Source organism: Leucopleurus acutus (genome assembly GCF_964270905.1).
Source record: "Leucopleurus acutus genome assembly, chromosome: 7".
NCBI classification, from domain to species: Eukaryota; Metazoa; Chordata; class Mammalia; order Artiodactyla; family Delphinidae; genus Leucopleurus; species Leucopleurus acutus.
Window position 1 is genome coordinate 79,658,954 of NC_139150.1, and position 26,897 is coordinate 79,685,850.

At 40.4% G+C, this 26,897-nt stretch overlaps 1 protein-coding gene across 1 annotated transcript in view; it reads right to left on the minus strand.

The window, feature by feature from the left end:
• The window catches only part of RIGI (RNA sensor RIG-I), a gene marked incomplete at its 3' end in the record, with an annotated part of 28,908 nt that extends 3,750 nt beyond the window's left edge, over positions 1 to 25,158 (minus strand). Inside the window, 17 exon segments of the mRNA XM_082842565.1 lie at positions 5,831 to 5,854; positions 5,858 to 5,982; positions 7,680 to 7,850; positions 10,681 to 10,771; positions 13,313 to 13,461; positions 14,178 to 14,343; positions 15,283 to 15,338; positions 15,341 to 15,436; positions 17,534 to 17,577; positions 17,579 to 17,651; positions 19,087 to 19,134; positions 19,137 to 19,245; positions 21,536 to 21,644; positions 21,646 to 21,789; positions 22,367 to 22,520; positions 23,259 to 23,360; positions 25,062 to 25,158. Of these exon segments, the coding sequence (XP_082698691.1) occupies positions 5,831 to 5,854; positions 5,858 to 5,982; positions 7,680 to 7,850; positions 10,681 to 10,771; positions 13,313 to 13,461; positions 14,178 to 14,343; positions 15,283 to 15,338; positions 15,341 to 15,436; positions 17,534 to 17,577; positions 17,579 to 17,651; positions 19,087 to 19,134; positions 19,137 to 19,245; positions 21,536 to 21,644; positions 21,646 to 21,789; positions 22,367 to 22,520; positions 23,259 to 23,360; positions 25,062 to 25,143 (1,743 nt within the window). The 5' untranslated portion in view covers positions 25,144 to 25,158.
• Between the last annotated feature and the right edge of the window lie 1,739 nt (positions 25,159 to 26,897).

Here is a 26,897-nt window from a genome sequence, read left to right on the forward strand (position 1 = left end):
TGAGTGAAAAAAAAAGACAACCAATTGATGCCAACATGGAGATGACAGAGATGTGAGAATTATCTGACAAAGATTTTAAAGTAGCAATAATAAAAATGCTTCAATGAGTCATCATAAACACTCTTGAAACACGAACAAATATAGAGTCTCAACAAAGAAACGGAAAACATAAAGAAGAACAAAATGGAAATTTTACAACTAAAAGATACAATAACCAAAATAAAAAACTTAGTGGATGGGCTCAACAGCAGAATGGAGAGGAAAAAGGAAAGAATCAATGAACTGGAAGACAGAATAATAGAAATGACCCAATGCAAACAACAGAAAGAAAACAGACCAAAATAAATGAATAAATAAATAAATAAACAGAGACTCAGGGACCTTTAGGACCATTTAAAAATATCTAACATTTATGACACTAGGGTCCTGGAAGGAGAGGGGAAAAAGCAGAGCTTAAAAAGTACTGGAAGAAATAATGACGGAACATTTCCCAAATTTAACATAATGTAACATAAACCTACAGATACAAGATGCTGGACAAATCCAAATAGGATAAACCCAAAGAAACCACACCAAGACACATTATAATTAAACTTCAGAAAACTGAAGACATAGGAAAGAATCTTGAAAGCAGCCAGAAAAAAACTGACACCTGACCTATAGGGGAGAAACAATCTGGATGACACCAGATTTCTCAGCAGACACTATGGGAGAGCAGAAGAAAGTGACACAGTATTTTTCAAATGCTGAAAGAAAAACCTGTCAACGCAGACACCTATATCCAGCAATATATCCTTCAAAAATGAAGAGGAAATCAAGACATTCTCAGATGAAGGGAAACTAAAAGAATTTGTTCACCAGTAGACCTTCCCTAAAAGAAGAGCAAAAGGAAGTTCTCTAAACAGAAGGACATGATAAAAGAAGAAAACTTGAAACATCATAAAGGAAGAAGAAACATGGTGATTTCCACAGTATCAGCTGTAGAAGGATCTGCTCTGTCCCAGTGGTTTGTGGTGCTGCCTCTTTTATCAAGTGTTCCAGGTGGAACCAGATAGCCTAGGTGCAAATCCTGTTCCTACCACTCAGCAGCTGTGTGATTTGGGGCAAGTGCCTCAGTTTCCTCAATTATTATACAAAATGGGAATAGTAATAGCATTTACTTTGTGGGCTGTTGGGAGGTAAGGTGAGTTAATAATTGCTCAGGGCTGCCTGGCGTAGCTTTAATGCTCCTTGTTGTTAGCCTCGTCTGTTAGGCTAGTCTTTTGCTAAGAACCATGCAAATGTTAATGATGGTGATTTGTACTTTAGTATTGGGTAGGGCAATACCCATTCATGAGTTATTTTTTCAGAAATGTCATAGCTATTTTCATTTATTTATTCTTCTGTATAAACTCAGGAACCATTTTACCAACTTAAAATATCATTTAGGGCTTCCCTGGTGGCGCAGTGGTTAAGAATCCGCCTGCCAATGCAGGGGACACGGGTTTGAGCCCTGGTCCAGGAAGATCCCACATGCTACGGAGCAACTGAGCCCATGCGCCACAACTACTGAGCCTGCGCTCTAGAGCCCACGAGCCACAACTACTGAGCCCACGTGCCACAACTACTGAAGCCCGCGCGCCTAGAACCCATGCTCTGCAACAAGAGAAGCCACCGCAGTAAGAAGCCCGCGCACTGCAATGAAGAGTAGCCCTCACTTGCCGCAACTAGAGAAAGCCTGCGCGCAGCAACAAAGACCCAATGCAGCCAAAAAGAAATAAAGAAATAAATTTTAAAAAATCATTTATACTTTGATTATGGGTTATGATAAACCTATAAGAGAATCTGCGGCAAATGCACATCTTTAAAATATTCAGTCGTTCCATTCAAGAGCATGGCATTTCTTTTGTCTTAATCTACCTTCTATCTCTAAGTAAAATTTTTTTAGTTGTCCTTATTTACACTTCAAACATTTCTGGTTAGGCCAATAGATGTAGTAGTTAAACAGATGGGCCCTGCCAGCTCCACCCCTAACTAGCTGTGTGGTCTACTGACACTGAAAACTTCCATGCCTCTGTTTCCCTCCTGGAGCATGACATAATAAGAGGCTCTACCACATGGAACTCTGTGAGGCCCGTTGATATAAATAAACAAGCATTTGCAGGGCTTGGTGGAGAGCCCATGTTCTGCATGTATGAGTCACAGTTATTGTTGTCACTGTGAATGGAAATGTCCCACCCCCGTATATCTTGTATTGGTTACTGATCATCCATAGAGAATTCATTGATCTCTAAAGCACTTCAAATTCAAATAAAATTTGATCTATATTTAAAAATTTAGGCCTGGAATATAGGTTAGGAAAACAATCAAAATATGATTTTCTGTCCCCCAACTCCCCACCCCATCCGACTTGAAATTATCTTCATTGTTTTTGTAAGAATAAAGGATGCTTAATGCTTCCTATTTTCAATTCAAGTTTTCACTGCCGTAAACTGTAGCATTATGTATATTTAATCCCGTTATTTCCTTTGGGTAAATTCTAGAAGTGAAATTCCTGGGTTACATGATATACATTTCCCTATGAGCAATTTTAATTTCTTTTTCTCAGACACGGTTCTGATCACTACCTAATGCAGGCTCACGGTGGGGGGGATTTGATAGGAAAGAGGGTAGAAATATAAACTTGCCCTTTGGGCATCCAATTAAAAAGATTCACTTATATCTAATGATATTCAATTATATACTAAAATTCATTAAATATTAATAACCTCAAATATTTTAAATGTCACTAAAGGCAATAAATATAAATCCTAATAAATTAAAACTAACTATTACTGCTATACTGAAAACTAAGTAAAACTCAGTAACTGGATAAAGAGGTTCAACCAAAGTCACAAATTAAGTCTAGAGCACACTGCTTCCCCATTGCCCACCTGTGGTCGAGAAGCAGCCTAACTCCCTGCACTGAGGTGGAAAGAGCGAAACTATGAAACCCCGATTGCGTGCAGTCATGGGTACACATCACGTTGGAAGTTATTCCGTCAAATTGAACTTTCAACCCATAACTTATTCTCTACTCATAAGAAAGGAAAGTAGGCTTCCTCATTTTGATTTCAAATGACCCTCCACAACTAGAACTGTGAAAAATATCCTTTATACTTTATTCCTCCAGAATGAAATACTACCAGATCCTGAAGCTTCCATCATAGAAATAAGTTCTTGGATGATTCTGGGCTCTCTACATGTTCAGATGGCTGGAGAGTAACCAGAGATTCCCCAAGGGCCACAGTGCTCTGGTGAAGGTCAGCCACACGTAGACAATGGACAATGCAGCTGTGGGTGCAGAGAAGAAAGTGTACAGTCTCCCTCCCCCTACCCAGGGATTACCCTAGAGATCTCTGAACTGGTTCCCTCTCTTCTGCAGAGTTTCTTTGATATGAAGGGCCCAGGTGCTCAGATCCAATGCCCAACCCTTAACAAAACACCAGAGAAAGGGGGCTTACCCCAAGAACCATAATTCCTTTTAGTTTTAAGAGCATACGGTTTTCCCTAGCTTATTATACTTCTCCTAAGCCTTTGAAAGCAAGGTCTTCTTCTTTCAACAGAGCAGTGGAGGCTGGTCACCAGGATAGGACAGGGACGACACCAAGACTCTGAGCTCCCAGCTGCCATGGCATTGCCAGCTGCCAATGACTCGTGGCTGCACTTGTGCTGGGCCCTTGCTGATTCTTTACCACCTCTGCCCATTTTTGATCTGTGGGTGTTAGGGGAATCCCAAATGCTATTAAATAGCCTAATTCAACAGATATTAAACCATTTTCTCCTCACCCCACTCTATGGCCAGGTGTACTGCCTACAAAAGAATGTCTATGTGTTTGTTCCAGCCTCCGTCTGCCTCAAGACTTTTACTCTATTGCTTCTGCCACATGTGAGTGTAAGCACCTTGTTACTCAGTGGGGGAGATAAAGAATTATGCCAAAGCTAACATGGTTTTAAAGCCTTTATTAGCAGTGTCCCTGTATTCTACAAAATGGAGAAGTGGCTCAGTGAAAAAACCCTATCCTAAGTAAAATTAAGGAGGGAAATTAAGAGGAACTAAAGAATTGCCCTTCAATTCTGTTCAGTGAAAGTGTGGAAGAGGTATTTTTAAATATCTTGTTCTCCAAACTTTAGGAAGAAATGTTCTTTAAAATGAGTCAACGCTGACATAACACTGTAATTTTTTCCTAAAATAAGTATTAGTTTGCTTTAGATCATTCATTGCTTCTCAATACTTTTTTGAGCATACAAATTATGACTTTTCAAAATTATGAACCCTATTGACTCGGTCTACTAAATTGTAAGACTCATCTTCATGAAGTTTTAAAGTAGGCCTCACGCCTCTGTCCAGTAACAACTCCCATTTTTGAGCACTTATTTTATACCATGCACTGTAGGAAGCAATGCATATGTCTCACTTTATCCCCCAAACTACCCTGTGAGTCAAATACTGTTATTTTCCCAACTTTACAAACAAGGAGAATGATGATCTCAAAGAGGAACTACCTGAAGTCACACATTTTGTAAGTGGCAGAACTGGGACTGGAACCACTGATTCTAATGTTAAAGCTCCTGCCCCAGACCTGCAGAGTTCAATGCTTCCAAAGAGTCTGAGATAAAATCTCTGCAAATGGTCTGCAGAAAGCATGGGTGTATGTGTGTGTGTGTGTATGTGTGTGTTTCCCCAATCTGCCCCCCATTTTTCTGTGTTATAAAGGAAATTACAACCAAACTAAGGTCACTACCGAGATGCTGGACTGAATCAGTGCGCCACTCCAAAGTTCACACTATTATCCATACCTACGTACTTCCAACACTGGGCACACCTCCCAGGCACAGTGCACTGGAAGCTTTTCCCTGAGGACTCTGGATGTTAGAGAGAGAGAGATTTGAGGAAAAGACTAAGAAGAGCTGTGTCTTGCAGTGTTAGGGTGTAGTGCTCATAATGAACTGTCAACTTAAGAGCAATTTTAGCTCAGTTTGCCTTTTAGATCTAAAAACATAGTTTCTGGTATTAGCACTAATACAATATATTTTAACTCACTGAGACTCAAAGCAGAATGAATCTGATGCTCACCACAGGGTGAAATTTTAAGCATACACTTATGGTTCTAAAATAACACTCTGGGGATTTCCCTGGTGGCGCAGTGGTTAAGAATCTGCCTGCCAATGCAGGGGACGTGGGTTCGAGCCCTGGTCCGGGAAGACCCCCACATGCCGTGGAGCAACTAAGCCCGTGCACCACAACTACTGAGCCCACGTGCCACAACTACTGAGCCCACGTGCCACAACTACTGAAACCCGTGTGCCACAACTACTGAAGCCTGTGTGCTGCAATTACTGAAGCCCATGTGCCTAGAGCCCATGCTCCACAACAAGAGAAGCCACTGCAATGAGAAGCCCGCACACGGCAACAAAGAGTAGTCCCCGCTCGTTGCAACTAGGGAAAACCCGCACACTTGCAACTAGGGAAAGCCCACACACAGCAATGAAGACCCAACGCAGCCTAAATAAATAAATAGAAATGTTAAAAAAAATTTTTAAAGTAAAATAAAATAACACTCAGGGAATTCCCTGGCAGTCCAGTGGTTAGGACTCCACTGCCAAGGGCGCAGTTCAATCCCTGGTCAGGGAGCTGAGATCCCACAAGCCGCACAGTGCAGGGAATGGAATGGAATGGAATGGAATGGAATAGTAAAGTAAAATAACACTCAGAGCAATATGATAACAGGTACCAGCCATGCTCACAAACAGGGACTGTTTGTGACTTACAGTCAGATTCTGAAAGAGTAACACAGATACAAAGACTTACCTTTTCTTTAAATACTGCTTCATCTCACGTCTGCAGGCTTAAAATGGAGTCATTCATCATTTTTTCTTCATATATGCTTATTTTTTCTTTTTCGATTACATCGGCATTACTAGTCAGAAGGAAACACTTGCTCCCTCTTGCTCTTCCTCTGCCTATTAGAAAATAAATATTTTATTTGGTGTCTTTGACTTAAAACTCTGATAAATCTGAGAATATGAAAGAAATAGGGGTATTCCTAAAATTCAACTTTGGTTCACTGAATCCCACTTTCTAGAAAAGCTGAGCTGGTAGAGTATGAAGTCTAACTCAGGTGTGCACCTGCATATTAAACATTCGGATAAACAAGGAGCCCACCTTAGGCAGGCTCCCTCGGGGTCTCCATGGTACAGCGTGACTGGACAGGCACATTATTAGAAATACTGCTTAAAGACAATCTGGCATGAACCCTCAGGATGACATGGTGAGGGCCCCAAAGATGAATAATAAACAGATGGGGAAATGGGGAAATAAGATATGTTCACAACCACCGGAATATAGGTGGAAAATGATAACTGCTATAAGAAAGATGGATAGGGAGGGCTTCCCTGGTTGCACAGTGGTTAAGAATCTGCCTGCTAATGCAAGGGACACGGGTTCAAGCCCTGGCCCGGGAAGATCCCACATGCCACAGAGCAACTAAGCCCATGTGCCACAACTACTGAGCCTGAGAGCCCACAAGCCACAATTACTGAGCCCACATGCCACAACTACTGAAGCCTGTGCACCTAGAGCCCGTGCTCCGCAACAAGAGAAGCCACCGCAATGAGAAGCCCGCGCACCACAAGGAAGAGTAGCCCCCGCTCACCGCAACTAGAGAAAGCCCATGCACAGCAGCGAAGACCCAACACAGCCAAAAAATAAATAAATAAATTTATAAAAAAAAGAAAGATGGATAGGGACTTCCCTGGTGGTCCAGTGGGTAAGACTCCGTGCTCCCAATGCAGGCGGCCAGGGTTTGATCCCTGGTCAGGGAACTAGATCCTGCATGCCACAATTAAAACCTGGCACAGCTAAATAAATAAATAATTTTTTTTTTTTAAAAAAAGAAAGATGGATAAAAGGGTCATGGGCATTCAAATTAGAGATTATTGCCAGCTGGGAGAATTAGGGACAGGTGATGTGGAGGCAGGAGAAGAGGAAAAACAAAGGTCAGCAGAAGCAGTACTTGTACAATTCCTTCAAAAAGGAAGAAATGATAAAGTCAGGTAGGCTGAAGTGGCTAATGAATAAAATGGAAGAATGCGGAATAAGGTTGGAAAGATAAGTGGGTGCTGGATTTTGAAAATGCTTTAACACCAAGGAAATTGGGGAAACACTGGAGTTTCTAAACAGGCAAGGGACATGCTCAGAGCTGTTTTTCTGGAAAAAAAGATGTGGCAGCCGTTGTTATGGAAATTAGAAAAAGTAAGAGAGACCAGTTAGGAGACTGTCTAGTTCAAGTGGGACACAACTCCTTGGAGTGTCTCTTCTGGAATACAGGGAGCCCACCAGCACCTAAGCACAACCAGAAAAGGTCTGCATGTGACTGCCAAAGCGTCAATCAAAGTTGGAATTATCCTTCAATAAATATGTCAGCCAATGTCGGTCCAGTAATCAGTATTCATTGTGAACAAGAACCAAAATGGAGTATAGGTTAGTGGACAAAACTGTAGCCACCCAGTCCTGACCAAGTAAGCCACCTTTAGGGCCAATGATACCAGGGTCCACTGTGCCATTGGTCACAGTAAAGGAGAAAGGCTGGAATGACAGACACATTCACAAATCAGATAAAATGGCAGCCATTTAGTAATGGTATGAAAGCTTTTCTTACCTCTGGTTTGGATCATTTTGGCGACATTGCCCACATACTCATATAGGAGGACCAGATTGCACTGAGCAATGACAATGCCTTCATCAGCAACTGAGGTGGCAATCAGAATCTTGTTATCTCCGTCAGTTCTGAATGCATCCAATACACACTTCTGTACTGGGAGGGTCATTCCTGTGTCAGAGTCAGAAGGCAGCTATAACTCACCAAGAGGGAACTTTACCCTTGAAAAAATAGCTATTAATTATGGAATGCTTACAACATGCCAGGTACCGTGATAAGTGCTTTACATTCATGATCTTACAACAACCCTTAGCGATAGGGCCTATCCTTGTCTTTGTTTTTGAGAGGATATTTAAGGTGGGGTCCAACAACTTGGACTCTGCCACAAGTCTGCCTGACCTAAAATCCCAGCTGTGGCAACTACTAGCTATGTGGCTTTGGTCATGGTATATCAAAACAAATATTGATTTTTTTGCAAAAATATTAACAGCTAATTTTAGCACATTTGCACATGCACAGCAGTTTTCAGCTAACAAGACCGTTTCACATCTACTCACTCACTGGAATTTCACAAGGCCCTTTTAGGTTGATGTGGCAAACGTTAAGATTCCCCTTTGTTATAGGTGAAGATCTTGACGTTTTGGAGGTATAGTAAACTGACAGCTAGCTAGCAGCAGAATCGGGCTTTGAATTTAAGTCTAGGATTCAGCAGTATGCAGTTCCCAGCCACTGATACACTGAGAAGGAAAGAATTTCAGTGGTCTCCACCTCAGAGTTAATAGAATTTATATATATATATATATATATATATATATATATATTTTTTTTTTTGGCTGCGTTGGGTCTTCGTTGCTGCCTGTGGGCTTTCTCTAGTTGTGGTGAGCGGGAGCTACTCTTCATTGTGGTGTACATCTTCTCATTGCAGGGGCTTCTCTTATGGCAAAGCATGGGCTCCAGGCACGCGGGCTTCAGTAGTTGTGGCACACAGGCTTAGTTGCTCCGCGGCACGTGGGATCTTCCCGGACCAGGGCTTGAACCCGTGTCCCCTGCACTGGCAGGCGTATTCTTAACCACTGCTCCACCAGGGAAGTCCTGAATTTATAAAAGTTCCATTTTTTCCCTAGTATATAGAAAGCCAAAATCTTGAGATATATTTTGTTGAGGCCAAAACAATTTTTTTCCACCATCATTTCTACTGAACAATGAACATGCCCAAGACAGACACCATACTTCACTAATTTCTGAACTTATCCATTTGTTCATCAAATATTCATTCAGCAGTTATGGTCTGTCAGATAAGGCTAGAATGGTGAAAAGGTTCATTTTTATCTACAAGGAGCTCCTAGTTTGTGGAAGAAGGATATAAATAGGAAACTACAATTCAATGTGATGAGCAATGAAATGGGGGCGGAACTGGGTGCTGCGGGGCCTGGAGGAGGGATACCCCTCCCTGGTGGTCTAGTCTTAGGAGGAGGGGAACGCTGCTTGGCAGATACACAGTGACTGGAACAGAGTAAGTTCTAAACGAATGCGGGTGGATGGATGGACGGACGGACGGACGGATGAATGGAGGGACGGACGAACAAACAAGTATGAAAATAGTTTCCGGGTGCTTATGTGTGGAGGAATAACAAAGTTTGAAAATCAAATTAGACTCATGCTGGAGCCAAATGGCAGAGAACTCTGAATTCCAACCACAGTAATGTGGTGCTGGACTTCATTTGGTAAGCCAACTTTTCAAAATCTGACTTTACTTTTTAGATTCATGAAGTTTAAATTTTGCATAAGGGGAAAGTGCAAGGGTGACAACCGAGGACTGGCAGCAAGGGGACTGCTTATTATAAATAACACTAAATAAGAGATACAGTAAGGACCTGTCATTGCCTGTCACTGAGGCATGGGGAGCATGGCTGTGAGAACGTCAGGATGAGGACCGGCCACCTAGAATCCTCCTGGGTGACAACAGAGGTAGCCTTTCATCTTTTTTTTTTTTTTTTTTTTTTTTTGCGGTACGCGGGCCTCTCACTGTTGTGGCCTCTCCCGTCGCGGAGCACAGGCTCCGGACGCGCAAGCTCAGCGGCCATGGCTCACGGGCCCAGCCGCTCCTTGGCATGTGGGATCTTCCCGGACCAGGGCACGAACCCGTGTCCCCTGCATCGGCAGGCGGACTCTCAACCATTTCGCCACCAGGGAAGCCCAGCCTTTCATCCTTTAACCCCCTACCTAGATTTCAGGATTATCTCTAGGACTTTTTTAAAAATTACAAGATATATAATATTTTATAAAGTATCTATAGTTTAAAGAATAACAATAAAATAGAAAGAGAACATTTCTGTTTCCAGTTAATCTTAATCTATTGGCTGAGAATTTGAGCAAGAGAGTAACATACTCAAACAATATTAAAAGAAAAACTTTGGTTTTGTCTATAGGACTTATGGAAGGAGGCAAAGTCTACAAATTTCTGGCATTTGAGCACTGTGATGGCTTTCTGATGTGTCCACTTAGTTAGGCTGAACTGCAGTCCCCAGATATTCACCTAGGTGCTTCTGTGAAGGGAATTTGCAGATGTAATTTAAGTTCTTAAATCAGTTGACATTGTTACTCAAAAGGGACTTCATCCTAGGTGGGCCTGACCTAATCAAGTCAGCCCTTTAAAAGAGAGCTTAGGTGACCCCTGAGCTCAGAGACTCCAAATAGCTCATGCCTGTGGGGTTCCACCTGGTCCTGCACCTGCCCTATGGACTTCAGACTTGCTTTGCCAGTCCAAGTGTCTATGTCAATTCCTTGTAATAAATCCCTGTGTGTGTGTCTGTGTACAACATATGTATGTTTCTATATATATATATATGTACGTATATATGTATGTATGTATAATCTCCTACTGGTTTTGCTTCTCTGGTTGAACCCCAACTGATACAAGCAATAAGAAAGAATTCAAATATATTATATATGTTCTTATATGTATATAGTATACTAAATCTAATCCACTATATATAAATACCTATTTTCTGATTTGTTCTGCTACTTCCAGTCAATATGCCAGGTTTGAGAAAGCTGAGCTTAGGATTTTCTTCAAGCCGTTTCTTTAAAGCCTGAAAATACAAAGCAATTATCAGTTGGATACTATTTGTATACTACCTGTATTAATTCAATATTGAATATACGCAAAAAACTTAAAGTTAACCGTAATGGAAAAGAATATAAAAAAGAATGCATGTATATGTATAACTGAATCACTCTGTTGTACAGCAGAAATAAATTCAACATTGTAAATTAACTATACTTCAATTAAAAAAAAGTATACAGACAAGTATACTTAAGTAGTTTTCAGACTAATAAACCTGAGGGAAAAAAGCTTCTTGTAATTGAAGTCTATGCAATAATTAACTATAATGGTATAGATCTTTGTAATCTGATATGGTTTAATCTCTTAGATATTTTTTAAGTGAAAAAGGCAAGGTTCAGAATAGTGGGTATGTAGAACTAATAAGTGAATTTAGCAAGATCTCAGGACACAAGATCCATATACAGACATCAGTTGTATTTCTATATACCAGCAACAAACAATTAGAAGTACGGTTTATAATAGCATTAATACTTAGGTATAAGTCTAACAAAATATGTGCAGAATCTGTATGCTGAAAACGACAAAACACTGATAAAAGAAACCAAAGAATATGTGGCAGGTGGTCTCTAAGGTAGCCCTGAGTGATTTCCACCTGCTGGTATTCAGATCCTGTTTAATCCCCTCCCCTCAAGTGTGAACTGAACTTACTGACTTGCTTCTTCTTTTTAATTTTTATTTTATATTGGAGTATCGTTGATTAACAATGTTGTCACTTTCAGGTATACAGCAAAGTGATTCAGTTATACATATACACGTATCTATTCTTTTTCAAATTCTTTTCCCATTTAGGTTATTACAGAATATTGAGCAGAGTTCCCTATGCTATACAGGGTCCTTGTTGGTTATCTATTTTAAATATAGCAGTGTGTCTTATCGACTTGCTTCTAATGAACAAAATATGGCAGACCTGAGGGGAATCACTTCCAAGTTGAAGCTATAAAATGACTGTGACCTCCATATTGACCTCAACCTCTCTTGATCACTCACTCTAGAGGAAGCCAGAGGCCATGTTGCGAAGCCAGCCTGTGGAGAGGTGCCCGTGAGTGAGCGAAGCACATCTTCTGCCAAAAGCCACACAGTAAGGTTGGAAGCTGGTCCTCTGAGTCAAGCCTTGAGATAACTGCAGCCATGGCCAGCACCCTGACTGCAGCCTCATGAGACGTCCTGAGACAGAAATACCCAGTTGTTTCCAGATTCCTGACCCATACATATTAAAAGATGACAGATGTCTGTTGTTTCCAGCTACTAAGTTTTGGGGTAATCTGTTATCAGCACTAGATAACTAATACAGAAGCCCTCTATAAAGGAAGAGATATACTATGGTCATGGACTGGAAGACTCAATATTGTTACAGTGTCATTTCTCCCCAATTTTATCTATAGATTCAATGTAATGCCAAATGAAATTCCAGCAGACTTTCTTGTAGATGTGGATGAGCTGATTCTAAAATAAAAATGGAAAGGTAAAGGAAGATAGCTAAAACAATTCTGAAAAGAATTAAAAAGTTGGAAGACTCATACTACCTGATTTAAAGACTTACTATAAAGTTACAGTAATCAAGACAGCGTAGGATGGGTGCAAGGATAGATGTATAAATGAATGAAACAGAATAGAGAATCTAGAAATAGACCCACATAAATACAGTCAACTGATTTTTTTTAAGTTATGAAGGCAATTCAATGGAGAAAGGATAGTCTTTTCACCATATATGCTGAAACAATTGGATGCCCACATGCTAAAAGAAAAAAAAAATCTCAACCCATACCTCAAAAGGGACTGTAGACTTAAATATAAAAGGTAAATCTATAAAACTTCTAGAAGACAACATAGAAAAAAATCTTTGTGCTCTTGGGTAAGCAAAGGTTTCTTAGACACAATAGCAAAAGCACAATCCACAAAAAGAAAAAAAATGATAAACTGGACTCTGTCAAAAGTTAAAGCTTTCAATCTGTAAGAGATACTGTTAAGAGAATGAAAAGATCAGAAGAAAATATTTGCAAATCACATTTCTGACAGAGGACATTTTTGTCAGAAAAAAGAACTCTCAAAAACTCAACAATAATATGATAATTAACCCAATCAAACCCCATTTTTAAATGGGCAAAAGATGTGAACAGATACTTCACCAAAGGAGATATATGAATGGCTAATAAGTGTATGAAGAAATGCTCAACCGTATTAGTCATTAGTGAAATGCAAATTAAAACCCTAGTGAGGTACCAGTAGGTACCCATACAATAGCTAAAATTTTTTAAATTGATGAAAATAATTAAAAAATATGAAGTGCTTTCTCTATGGGTATTAAAACTTACTATAAATCAGAGTGATTGAGACAGTGAGGTATTAGTGTAAGGATAAACAAACAGAAAATCAGAATAGAATAAAGAGCCCAGAAACAGACCCACACATACATGGATGCTTGATTGCAAAGCAATGAGGAAAGGACAATCTTTTCAATAAAATGGTACTGGGCCAATTTGTTACCCACAAAGCGGAAGAAGCTTACATCCATGAGTGCTCTGGTTTTCACAAAGAGGATGATTCTGGTCTCTGGGCTTAAGTGGTGCTCTTCTTGCAAGATGAAGCAGAGATCTTTGAGTTTAGGGTCCTCATTGCTGGGATCCATGGAAATACATTCTAGTTCCTGCAGCTTCTCTGCAAAAGGGGAACATTTTACAAAAGGTTTATAAGTTCTAGCAACGTAGAACACACTGTGACCTTTAGCTCTAGTTCAAACAGTTTATCTCCCAATCTCTGACCAGAATTTTATGAGGAATAACCATCAATTTAATGCATACATTAAATATACTGATAAATGCATACATTTTTTTCCCCCAGAAATCTGGTTGTTCAGTGTTTAGCAGCACACATATGTATAGTTAATACTTTGGTAGGCAAAAAAAATTAACAGTAATTACCTTTGGGAAAAGCATTTGAGAGAGGAAGAAGAGATTTTTCAGTTAATATTTTCCTATATTTTTCTTAATATGAAGGCAGTGGGATTATGAGCCATGTTGGTTTTCTTCTTTATAAAGACATATATATAATTACAGTCTTAATATCATTAAAACACTTTAAAAAAATTTTTTAAACCTTTATAAAATTACTAAAAGTTAAACCAAAAAATGCTACTATCAATTGACTATTTTGATGGGATGTATCCTTTGCAAATCCTATTATTTTTTCCTTCTTCAAAACAAGAAATAGTATAAGCAGCAGATTCTTTTCATAAGTGCCAGATTTCCCTGAAGCATCATAGTCCTGACATGTATAATACCTTCTTAAGCCCGGGACAAGTCCCTGAGCATAACCACGTGTCGCTAAGTGTGACACAATATGTGTAGGCTGCCCTTGGAGTCTCCAGGCTCCACTGGCCTTCCTCTCCTGGAAATGCCACCCATCTTCAAATCTCTGAGTGAGCGCTTGCTCAATCTCATCAAATCCTTCTGCTTGGACATTTCTGAAGAAGTCTTTTAAGTAATCCAGAGCATCTTTCATTTGAGCATGCTCATTGATAATGAGGGCATCATTGTATCTCTGTTGAAAGTGAAAACAGTTTCAGTATGTTTCTAATGCCTAGTGCATTCGCTGTACTCAAGTTCAATTTGCTGTAATTAACACAGAATTAATTTTAATAATAAACTTGTCTCAAATCTATTCCAACTTAGTTTTTTTTAAGATGAATGGTCTCTAACAGTACTATAATAAAACCTTAGAACCACACTATAAAAAAAAACCCCTCAATTAGCTAGACTCATTAATTAATTAGGATCACTTTGGATTCTAGAATTCTACCTTAGAGGAGAAAGAAAATTCCAAGAAAAATGCATGTCAAAGATTAAATCACACAAAAATGTAATTCAGACATTCAACTTAACCTTTTTATACACCCAAAGCCATCACTGAATTGTAATGGCACCTGTTCAGAATGATGGTGCTGACCACTTACACCAGATAGTCAATTAAATTCATTAAAATTCTACAAATTCATACTGACTGAGTGCATTTTAAAATATTTTCAATGGCACGACAAGCAGAGGTGATGATGGTTGTTGTTGCTTACCTTCTTGATTAGCCAGCAAACAACCAGAGACTCTGGATTTCTTAGCATGTGGCTTGACCAAAAGCAGAAAGACATGTGCTTCAGGATATGGCAACACAGCCCACCTACTGAACTTTAAAGATGGCTGTCACTGGTCACGTATCTACAATAATGTGCATCACCACCCAGTGTTTTCCAATTATGCCAATTATGGGAATGCTGAGGCACAACATACAACCTCGGCCTTTGTTTCTGTCCCATTGCCTCTAGTGCTAGGTTTCAGAGAGCAAAGAAGACACTGAATGGGATAACTTTTGGAGTTTGCTTCATAAGAACCACCTGGCAAGTTCCTAAGTGATGCTCTCTCAGCTGCCACATTGCAGCTCCCAGTAGGTGACACGACTGAAATATGCTTTTCCAAAGAAGCCACATACCCACAAATGCGATGTGTAGAAAAACAGTGCTTTACAAATCCTGCTCTCTTCATCTCTGGCATCTGAAACACCATGCACGCTTTCTGAACTGCAATAATCCACTGTTCATATCTCTGTGTTCCAAAATTCCTATTTTGAATTTGAGATAAGTTTTCTGAAAAAAAAAAAGTTTTCATTGTGCCATCTGGCCAGTCATTTAAGGTTCTAAGCATGCCTTGCCTTCTAATTTTCTTCCTTACTCTCTGTACACAGATATTCCTCTCAGTAGTGTGTCTGTGTACATATACGCTTGTTTACTGAATACCTACTATGTACCAAGAACCAACATGTCTTACATTTAAAATTTCACTTCAGTTCACAACCCCATGAGGTAGATATTACATTTTACAGATTAGGAAATGGAAGCTCAGAGAAGCAAAATCATTATGCCAAGTCACAGAGCTAGCATACAGGGGAAACCTGGCAAGAGAAGCAGAACCAGATTGCACGAGCAGGGCGCAAATGGGCAGGTTAGAGCTCGGCCTGGAAGAACAAGGATGCCAGCAGGACACTGACGAGATAAAACTGGTAATTTCAGGCAGACGAGCCAGGTAATGGGGGTTCAATGGGAAACAGAGGTGGACAAATGAGGTGTCAGAATAAGTCTGAAATCAAGCTGTGGAAGAAAAGGAAAGAGAAAAGCAAATTAAGTGTGAGAGAAGGTGAGACACCAGGAGTTACCTTGCAGACATCAAGAATTCAACATCTCCAAAACTCTGAACTCACCTGTGTCTGTCGAAGCTGCTCCTAGCGCTAGAACCAGTACCACCTGCTGGCGCACACACAGGTGCCACGCCACCCTGCCCCCCCCCCCTTCTCATTCCCACCCTAAGCCAGCTAGCCCTTAAAGCTGAACACTTCCTGTCTGCACAAGCCTCCTCCCTTCACCACCCCATCTCCACCGCCTCTGTTTGGCTCTCTTCATTCACTGGTGTCCTCATCTCAGGACTAATCAGTTTAAAATCACCCGCTGCTTCCCATTGCTTTTAGGCTAAAATTCAAACTCAGCTTGGCCTACTGGGCCCTTCACTGGCCCTTGCCTCTTCCATTAGCCTCACTCCTTTCTACTACTCACTTGTTAGAATTATCACGAAATCTTGCAGGTCTTAAAATTCACTGCACTCTCTCCTTCCTTCTGCGTCTGATGCCATTTCTTTTCTTTTCTTTTTGTTATAAATTTATTTATTTTAGTTATTTATTTTCGGCTGTGTTGGGTCCTCGTTGCTGCGTGAGGGCTTTCTCTAGTTGTGGTGAGCGGGGGCTACTCTTCGTTGCAGGTGCATGGGTTTCTCATTGTGGTAGCTTCTCTTGTTGCAGAGCAAGGGCTCTAGGTACACGGGCTTCAGTAGCTGTGGCCCGTGGGCTCTGTAGTTGTGGCGCACGGGCTTAGCTACTCTGCAGCATGTGGGATCTTCCCCGACCAGGGCTCAAACCCGTGTCCCCTGCATTGGCAGGCGGATTCTTAACCACTGCGCCACCAGGGAAGTCACTCTGATGCCTTTTCGACCTCACTTGATTACCTCTCCGTCTTAACTTGGCTGACTTCAAGATCTGTCTCAGGCATCACCTCCCCCGGGAAGTCTTCCCTGCAGCCCAGTCCATGTCTAAGCTCCCATATGCTCCCATGATGCCCAGTGTGTAACTCTGCCCAACGGCATGGCAACTATTCGCATCTGATTCTCATTGTTTGACTGTGAGTTCCTTGAGGGCAAGATTGTCTTTAATCTTGGTGTTTCCATTACCTAGCATAGTACCTGGCACAACACCTGGTGAATTAATTAATTAACTAATTAATTAATTTTAAAAAGGAGAACAGAACTTGGTGACTTCATGAGAGCCTCAAAAGAAGAAAGAATCAAAGATCACCCCTAGGTTTGAATCTGAGCCTTCACGGGAATGGTGGTTTCATTCATATAAATAGGGAGGTCAGGATGGAAAGCTAATTTGGAAGGCCACGAAAGCAATGAATTGATTTAAATACAGTATTTTTCAGGTGTGCATGTCCAGATGGATTTACTTTGGATTTAAAAAGGAAAAAAAAAGCAAGAGAAAATAAAGGAGGACTAAGAAGGCTCCTGAATAACCTATAATCAAGAAAGTCAACCTCTAGATATGGTCTTGACATTGTCTGAATTAAGGAGAGTGCAAGACACCAGTGAACAATAGATGGCTGTTCCCATATGGAGAGAGTACAAAATGAGGTTATTCTCACCGAGAGTTATGGTACCAAGTTCTTCAAAGATACTCTTTACCAGACTCTATCTCTATCATCAACTGAGATATGTTGCATTTAAATCTGTTGGTGGTCCGTGATTCCACCTTCCTGAAAACTAGAGCCATCAAAGGAAAATGAGTATTTTTCAGGAAGCACACTTCATAGTTCAAAGCATGCCTCTCCAAACCTTTCTCTGCCTTTGTTACTTCCTCTGTAAAACCCTAGGCCCCAGGCTCACAGGCAAGTCATCTGAATGATAAAACAAATACTCAGAAACCTTGCAGCGGCTCCCTAGTGTTTAATGCACTGATTCTAACATCTCTTTCACTGTCTGGGTCTAATTCAACTTCTTACTCAGGCTTTCCTGTTACTCAACACATAGGCCCTGCTCTGACAAGTCTGATATCCATCTTGTTCCTGAAAATGCCACATTTTAAACCCTGTCTCTGTTCTTTGATCTTCTCCCTTCCCACCCAACCCCCAGGAGTGTTCACAATGTTCCTAACATTCATTTTTGCATTGTATCCACAGAAACTTATTAATCATCTACCACATGCCGCGTTCTGGTGATAGCTGAAAAGAACAGGCTCTGTGCTCCAGAGAGGTCTGTCTTCTTAGGGGAGAGAAAGATACACAGCCAAATGACCACACAGAGTGCTGTGACACAGTATGTGCAAGGTGTCACGGAGCATGGGAAAGACTCTCCCATTCTTCCCGGGGAGGCAGTGTCGTGGGATAAAGAGGCAAGAAGGAGTGAGCACAGTCATGTGCAAATGCTCAGATGGACAAAGCTTAGAGACAGAACACAACACATGACCCGTTTGAGGAGCCCAAGGAATGCGACTTGGTTGGGCTTACGGGTCATGAGAGGAGATGAAACTCAGGGGGCAGGGGGGACTGGACTATAAAGAAAGTTGTACGTGATATTAAAAGGTGTAGACCGGGTACCTTCTCTACACTCCTTACAAGCAGCTCCCTGACTATTTCAGGTATGTATGTTCTGCCTTTTACTCATTCAGTCATATGCTATTCAGAGAGCAAGGGGATGAACTCATACGCATCTTCGGTACCCATCTCCCTTGCTGGGTTAATATAGCATTCATATTCAAGAAACATTTGTTAGTTGATTTTATTAATAAAATCATATTCTGATCTTTTGAGGGAAAATATGAGTTCAGATAATTTCACTTCAACCAAAATTACCAGATACATATTCAAATGATGAATGGGAACTCAGTGTCTGCCTCAGGCACGGAAAGCAGGGAAGGACTGAGCCATCTACATGATTTTCTAAGCACCCATCTCTCACTGCCAGTACATTTATAAGAGTTTTGCAGAAATGAAGAGTAAGAATGTTTGCTGTCTACAGGCCACTCCTGAACTTCGTTGGGGAAAGAAGCTGGAAATGTGATTACTTCCCAAGTCTGGGGTTAAATATTTTCCACTAAACAGAGGAAGGGTAAAAATTCAGGGTTCATCTAAATGGCCCTGCACTAAGAATAGCAGAGAGTAACAAAGTCCCAAAGGGCTTGTTACTGGATCCCACTTACACTTCTGGGGCTTATAAACAATCTCCTCCAGTTCCTCCAAGTTGTCTTTGTTGCTACCACTGATGTGTCGAGAGAAGCACACAATTTGCAGATATATTCTGTGGCTTCAGCTGTATTTCTGGCATCCCCAGTGCCAACCGAGGCAGTCAGCCCAATGACCTGTGAGGAGCACTCCAAACCGTTAGATGTCTGGGAAATAGCATGATGTTTCCACAACCCTTCATGTAACTCTTTCCTGCTAAAGTAGGTTTTGTTCTGTTTTTTAAACTAACTTCAGATAAAGAGCAAGAACGTTATTTTTTTTTCTGACATTCTCCATGACATCAAAAATGGAAAGGTCCCCATTAGGCAAAGCACTGAATAAATGCAGGAATAGTTACTCAGCACTGAATAGTTACTCAGCAGCTAAACACAAATCAGCATAGAAGCCAAGAGAATACACCCTTTCAAGGCAGGACTTTTCTTTACCCTTGTTTCCCCCATGATGTGTAGAACAACATACTGAAAAGGAAAAGGACTAAAATCAGACACGCTTGCATTCCAATCTCAGCCATGTCACACTGTCTGTGTGTCCTTGGACAAGTATCTTCAGCTGTCTCTAAAGCTGGGAAACAACAGCCATTTAAAATGGTAGCTGTGGGACTTCCCTGGCGGTCCAGTGGTTACAACTCCATGCTTCCAGTGCAGGGGGCATGGGTTCGATCCCTGGTCGGGGAACTAAGATTCCACATGCTGTGTGGTGCAGCCAAAAAATAAAAAACTTAAAAAAAAAAAAAAAGGTAGCTGTGTGACAAAGAGAATCGACTTGTGGTTGCCAAGGGGGAGGGGGGTGGGAAAGGGATGGATTGGGAGTTTGGGATTAACAGATGCAAACTATTATATATAGAATGGATAAACAACAAGGTCCTACTATATAGCACAGGGAACTATATTCAATATCCTGTGATAAACCATAATGGAAAAGATTATTAAAAAGGATGTATATCTATGTATAACTGAATCACTTTGCTGTACAGCAGAAATTAACACAACATTGTAAATCAATTATACTTCAATTTTTAAAAAACGGTAGCTGTGTGAATTCAGTAAGATAACATTTGTAAAGAATTTAGTTTAATGGTCTCCGAATAAGTATTTATTCCTTCCTCTCATGGCCACTCAAATATTGAATGACTGAATCATTCAATCAAGCAAGGAATCTAGTTAACTACCAATTTTATTCTAGAAGAAAAATCTGTAAGAAATGTGATTTCCACTGAATTTTGTCTATGGGCACCATACTGAATTTCTTTTAAACTGTGCTTCCTAAACGGGTAATTATTAAGGTTAGAGAACATAACTCAAATGTGAGATCAGTAAACCATAGTCATGGTTTCCAACCTCATTTGGCCCCAATATGACCAGGCGATTCTTCTGTGTTCCTCTCAGTTCTGTCTCGACCATTTCAAATCCTCTCCATACACCCTGAGCTCCCTCCTCCATTCCCATCTTGATTATCCTCAGTGAACGATCTCTCTCTCCTACATTCGAGAGAAAAGAGAGGTTATATGCCAGGGATTCCCTACCCTTCCTGCCTCCATCTATACTCTCTGTCTTGACTCTTCTCAGACACTCCTCTCTGATGACACCAAAAATGGTGTTTCATCTGCTCTCCCGTACTAATGCATCTACTTGCCTACCTATCCCTTACCCTCTGGTCTCTCCTGGAATCTTGTTCTGTCAGTCATTCCCTCTCTCCCATCCTGCCTCACCAGCTGCTATTCACTACTTCACGCTCTGCACTCAGGAAATATCAAGAACCTCAATATTCTTGGGAATTCCCTGGCAGCCCAGTGGTTAGGACTCAGCACTTTCACTGCCGTGGCCCAGGTTCAATCCCCAGTCAGGGAACTAAGATCCTGCAAGCCGTGCAGTGTGGCCAAAGAAAAAAAAAAAAGAACTTCAAGCTTCTTGAGCACCCCATGCTCCTTCATAACTCTCTGCCTCTGGACATACAGTAGCCTTTACTGAAAACCATCTAGCTGTCTACCTTGTAAACTCTTGTTAGTTTTTGCCTATCCTAACTTCTGTTAGGTCTTGCCTTACTTTCATAGCACATTTAGGATCTCTGTCATTTCTGTTCTGTACCACTCCACCATGTGCCATCACCATAAATTATAACATAATTCTCACATATTTTGCTCCCCACAAAACTTAAGCTGTTTGTGGGCAAGTACTATGTCTTTTTATATTTATACCCTAGTGCCTAGCACAGTGCGTGACACATGGAGGCACCTAATACATATTTGTTAAGTGAATAAATGAATGAATCGATCAAAATTAACGAATGAGTTGTACAATGTGCACTCAGGATCTCAGAAGGACATCCTCAGTATGGCCACAAGGGTAAATAAACAGGATTTAGGAAGGTTAGAACTCTTCTGAGAAATCCATCTGACTTTAGAGATACCTGGGGCAGTGACTCTGAAGACCCTCCAAATTTCTGATCTAGATAATTAAACATGATCATATTATAAGGATGATGTTTACTAGTGTTGTGGCATTCATCAAATATCATCAAAGACAGAGAGTGATGGAAGAGTCCCATTTTTAAGGTTGTTCACAAGAATCTGTGGAGTTAAAATGATGATGCCATTGTTCTCAACAGTCTGTTCCACTGAGACATTGTCACGTGTTACTCCAGAAATGCCTACAACTTTGCATCTGGAAAATGACAGAAATTTCCTATTACCAACCATGATGTGAATGAGGAACCACAAAGATATGAAATATCAGGTCAGAATATTGAGGGATTAAATTCTCCCTAAGTTCAAAAGGAACAGATCTGGAGAAAAGTTAAGTGCCAGCACAAAGCCTGACACATAGTAAGTGATCAATAAATGTAAGCTAGGAAGAATTGCTAGTAGAATATATTCCATGTGGCACCTGCAGATACAGAGGGCTGACTGTAATTCTTGTAAGCCACTGAGAAAGAAAATAGTAAGGAAAAGAGTAATATTAAATAAATTATAAAATCATTAAAAAGTTAAATGTGCCATTTAAATATAAAAGTTATCTTAAGTCATTTACTCATTCGACAAGAGCTAATCAAAGGAATTTAGGATTTCAGGTCTATCTAACAAAAAAGACTTGAATCCATGAAGGAACTACATCTAGATTATATAAAAGCTTAATCTACTATAAATTTTTTGAATCATGGTTTTCCAAAAGCAACACAAAGCAGAAAACACATCAGTTACATGAAGCTAGAGAAAAAGAAGTTGGACCAACTTATACCTACCCAAGTCTTCCAAAATGCTTTGAGAACACAGATTTCTGCTGCCCATACACTGAGAGTTGCATAGCAAAAAAGACAACTTTCCCTTTTTGTCCTTGTGGAAATGTTTTAAGATGATGTTCACATATAAGAAGTGAAACAAAAGTTTTTCCACAACCTTTTAACATATAAAGAGAAAGACAACATGTAACTAATAGTATACTAAAATACTTCTGTAGAAAGGTCATTATTTTAGGCTCCCCTAAACCCACTGAGCTGACTAGTAAATTGGTGAAGTGGGCAGGTTAACAACTGCAGAATTTACACTATGACTGAAAAACCAAGCTGCGTCCTAGTTAACATGCATTCAGACAGTCAGGGCCTGCAGGAAGCTAAAAAAGGGCATTTTTCGGGGGATTCCCTGGTGGTGCAGTGGTTGAGAATCCGCCTGCCAATGAGGGGGACATGGGTTCCAGCTCTGGTCTGGGAAGATCCCACATGCCACGGAGCAACTAAGCCCGTGCGTCACAACTACTGAGCCTGTGCTCTAGAGCCCGTAAGCCACAACTACTGAAGCCCGCGCACCTAGAGCCTGTGCTCTGCAACAAGAGAAGCCCGCACACCGCAATGAAGAGTAGCCCCCGCTCACCTCAACTAGAGAAAGCTCGCACAGTAACAAAGACTCAACACAGCCAAAAATAAATAAATAAATTTAAAAAAATAAATGAGGGCATTTTTCTTTCCTTCCTCATGTTCCTTAAATACCTTGAGACTATATTAATAGAATGGTTGTCTCAAAAGACAAATGGAACAATCAAAAAACTGAAACTTGCCCATTGTGTCCCAGTGTTCAATAAAGGGGAAAAAAGGAAGCAAATAGAGAAACAAACTTTACCAGTAATGGCAATTGGCTTACCAGTAGGAGCACATATTATTGTGTTTTTTCCTTTCTGAGCAGGTAAAGCAAGCTCTAGTTGGTAATTTCTTGGCTTCAATGGGCTGTAAGTATGAGGCACTTCTGTAAAACAAAAAAAACTAAGTTACCAAACAGTGACTGCTCTGAGGAATCAAGGCAACAGGTATTGTCCAACAGACAAGAATTCTGTCTCTAGAAAGAAAGGCCTCATTCAAGAAAGTTTAGAATCCTTGTCTCTAATTAACCATTCCAGCTTCTGCACTGACTTGAAGTACAGAATTCTCCCCCAATGACAAAGTACCAATGGCAAAAAGGAAAAAAAAAAACAAACCCACAAAGATTTCTTTCGGAAACAATCATGGAAGCCTAATAAGGAGAAACTACAGCAAGAATGGCCTAATTCAGGGCAAGATAGATGGCCACCAGTTAAAGGAAATGCTGTATGAGACAAAACAACCACAAACCCCTCCTAGATCTTTGAAAAACACCGAACTGTGAATAATGAACTCCCAAAGTAATCTCTTATTGACAAACAACCATGCTTCGTAATTCTGCAGGCTCTCACATGGTATTCTCTCTTCATAGAATCAGAAGTTTTAAAAAATAATCAGAGGCTTTTCTCACTAACAGATAAGCATACAGAATATTAAGAGCTAGAAAAGACCTTGGAAATCATCTGTTGAGTCCAACCTACCCATTTTAAAGAAAATGGGAATTTCTAAAAGGTTAAGTGAGTTCACTAAGGACCTTTACATGTCAGAAAAAATGAAAGCAATTTACATTCATTGATTTTATTCTGGAATAACAAAAAATGTGTATCATTCGGTTGCAGAAGTAATCTATAAATTTTCACCTCATGTTGTTATCCCCAAATCACATCTTTCTTCTAACACTATTCATTATCGATCCTAATTGTTTCCCTGATGCCCTTTTATAAGTAACTCTTTTTTTTTTTTTTTTTTTTTTTTTGCAGTACGCGGGCCTCTCACTGCCGTGGCCTCTCCCGTTGCGGAGCACAGACTCCGGACGCGCAGGCTCAGCGGCCATGGCTCACGGGCCCAGCCGCTCCGCGGCATGTGGGATCTTCCCGGACTGGGGCACGAACCCGCGTCCCCTGCATCGGCAGGCGGACTCTCAACCACTGCGCCACCAGGGAAGCCCTATAAGTAACTCTTTACTATGGCTTATTATGCAACTTTCTGGTCTCCTCATGAAAATATGCTTCAAGAAACATAAAGTGGGCCTTATAGGGCCGTAGCTAACTTATGTGAGAATTAGAGAAAGGAGCCCCTTTTGGAGGTCACAGCCCCTCAGTGTATTGTTTGCCAAACAAGACAGGCTGGATCTCAGCCCCACTCAACCTCTCAGCTCCACAGGTCTGTGCAGGGCACACATTTCATCAACATACACTGCAGCCCTGAGATCTTGAGAGGAAACTGAGCAGGTGACTCACAAAGAGTAGAAGTATTTCTTTAGAAAGCAGGGCTGATTTTGGATTTCATAGACATTGAGTTTCTGGGAGGACTCTATTTGCATTTTCAATGTGTACATGCAAATACTTAGTGATAAAAGAAGACAAAAAAGAAGAAAAAAAAAGGGAGAAGCTAGCAATAGCTATGGAAGGGAGAGAATGACATTTCTAATTACAGAGAAAGTATCCATTTTAATATAAATTCTCTTTTCTTTCTGACTTTTCCTTAAATAACTTTTCATTAGGCTATGACTTTTGGCACTGCAAAACATGACCCCACACAAAATACCTAAAGAGCATCATTATGGATAAGAACAAACGATGCTGAGTACCTGAAGAAGGGCATGAATTCTGACTAAGATTCTGGTTTTCTGGTTCTTCCTGGTAGAAAACCTGTACATCCAAAGTTTTCATTTCATCATCCTCAAGACCTTTCATTTTGACATCTTTTGCACCTTTATGAGACCAAAACACATCTTAGAATCTTTACATTATTTGATTACGATCTTGATGGTGAAAGCCCTACAAAGAGATCATAATACTAAAATTTTAAACTTCCATTAAGATTTCTCACAACTACTCCTTCCACCTTTTAAAACAACCAAAGGAATCTTTTTGATTTCAAATTGAAATCTCAATTTGGAGTTTGAACTCCAGTGTCATTTAGAACTTTATTATTCAAAGTGTGAAACATGGACCAGCAACTTCTTTAGGCGCTTGTTAGAAATGCAGACTCTTGAGCCCCGAATGAATCAGAATCTGCATTTTAGCAAGCTCCCCCGTGATTTACAATCAAACCAAAGAGAAGCACGATTTAGCAGACACTCTTGTCTTCCATTCCTGACCCGACCCAAGAAATCAGATGTATATTTAGACAGATAATTTCTGGAACAATTTGTGATCTTAAAGAAGCCTACAAAAAGGCTAAGACCAGATGCTCAGATGGTTTACCAAACTCAGCCTTTAAAATAATGCTCTGAGAAGATGTTATTAGCTTCAGGAAGCCTAATGATGGCTCAGATACTTAATCACAACAGATTCTTTTTTCCAATCCTGTTCTAGTTCAGTTCCAGATGGCTTCCAGGCAAGAGAACCAGGCAATGTCCATCATAATTCTACTCTGAAAAGGGGGTGAGTCCTGGAGTTTGAACATTTAACTCTAGAATTTTCAAGCTATTTCTCTGATAATCTAAACCCAGACGGCGAGCTCAGACTCTGCCTTACCCAAGTGCTTTGGGCAGGATGGGCTAATTCTGGATGAGAGTGGTTTGTTAGGGGTTATATACAACCTAACTAATTCTGTAGATTAAAAAACCACCTGCCTTCCAGAACTCAACTTCATGCTGGTCTCTCACTAGAGATGTAACCATGAGTATTTGCAGGGGAAATGCTTCTGACAGTGAGAGAAAAACAGGCAGGACTGAAGGAAGCCCTAAGTAGAACTATGAGGAAGGGCATGTTTTCAGACCCTCCCACCCTTCCAAATACCCTACCTTTCTCTACCATCCACAGTTCACTGAACTTGCTCTCTTCTTTCTCCAATGCAAGTTTCAAAGTTTTCGGCCAGTTCTCCTTGTCTGATCTGAGAAGGCATTCAACCATTTTCTCTGCACCTGCCATCAGCCCCTTGTTGGAACAAATCTAAGCAAGACAAATGCAGTTGATTGATCAAGTTCAAAAGTTTTCATTTTATGAGTTTTTACTGAAGAAATATCAATTCAACTACTATCTGATTTAAAATCATTGTGTACTTTGGTTCACTAGGTCTCCTTCATGACCATTCTTGCCCCATCCAACTCAACCATTTAAGATACGCTTTCCTTCATCCTTGTCCTCTACATGTGATATCAACATGTCAAGCCATGTGTTCTTACCTCCTCTGAGATGTTATATGTATCATTATCAGCTATATTAGGAAGACAATGAACCTATCTGACACCCATTCAAAATATGGGTATATTGGCATAGGTATATTTGGAAGGATATGACAAAATATTAACAAATGCTTTTTTCTGGGTAGTGGTACTTACATGACTTTTATTATTAATCACAATAATTAAAATTTATTGAGCACTTATTATGTGCCAGGGATATGTAAGCACTTTACATATATTATCTCATTCAATTCCTATAAAAATACCATTTTAATAAGGTACTATTATTATTAT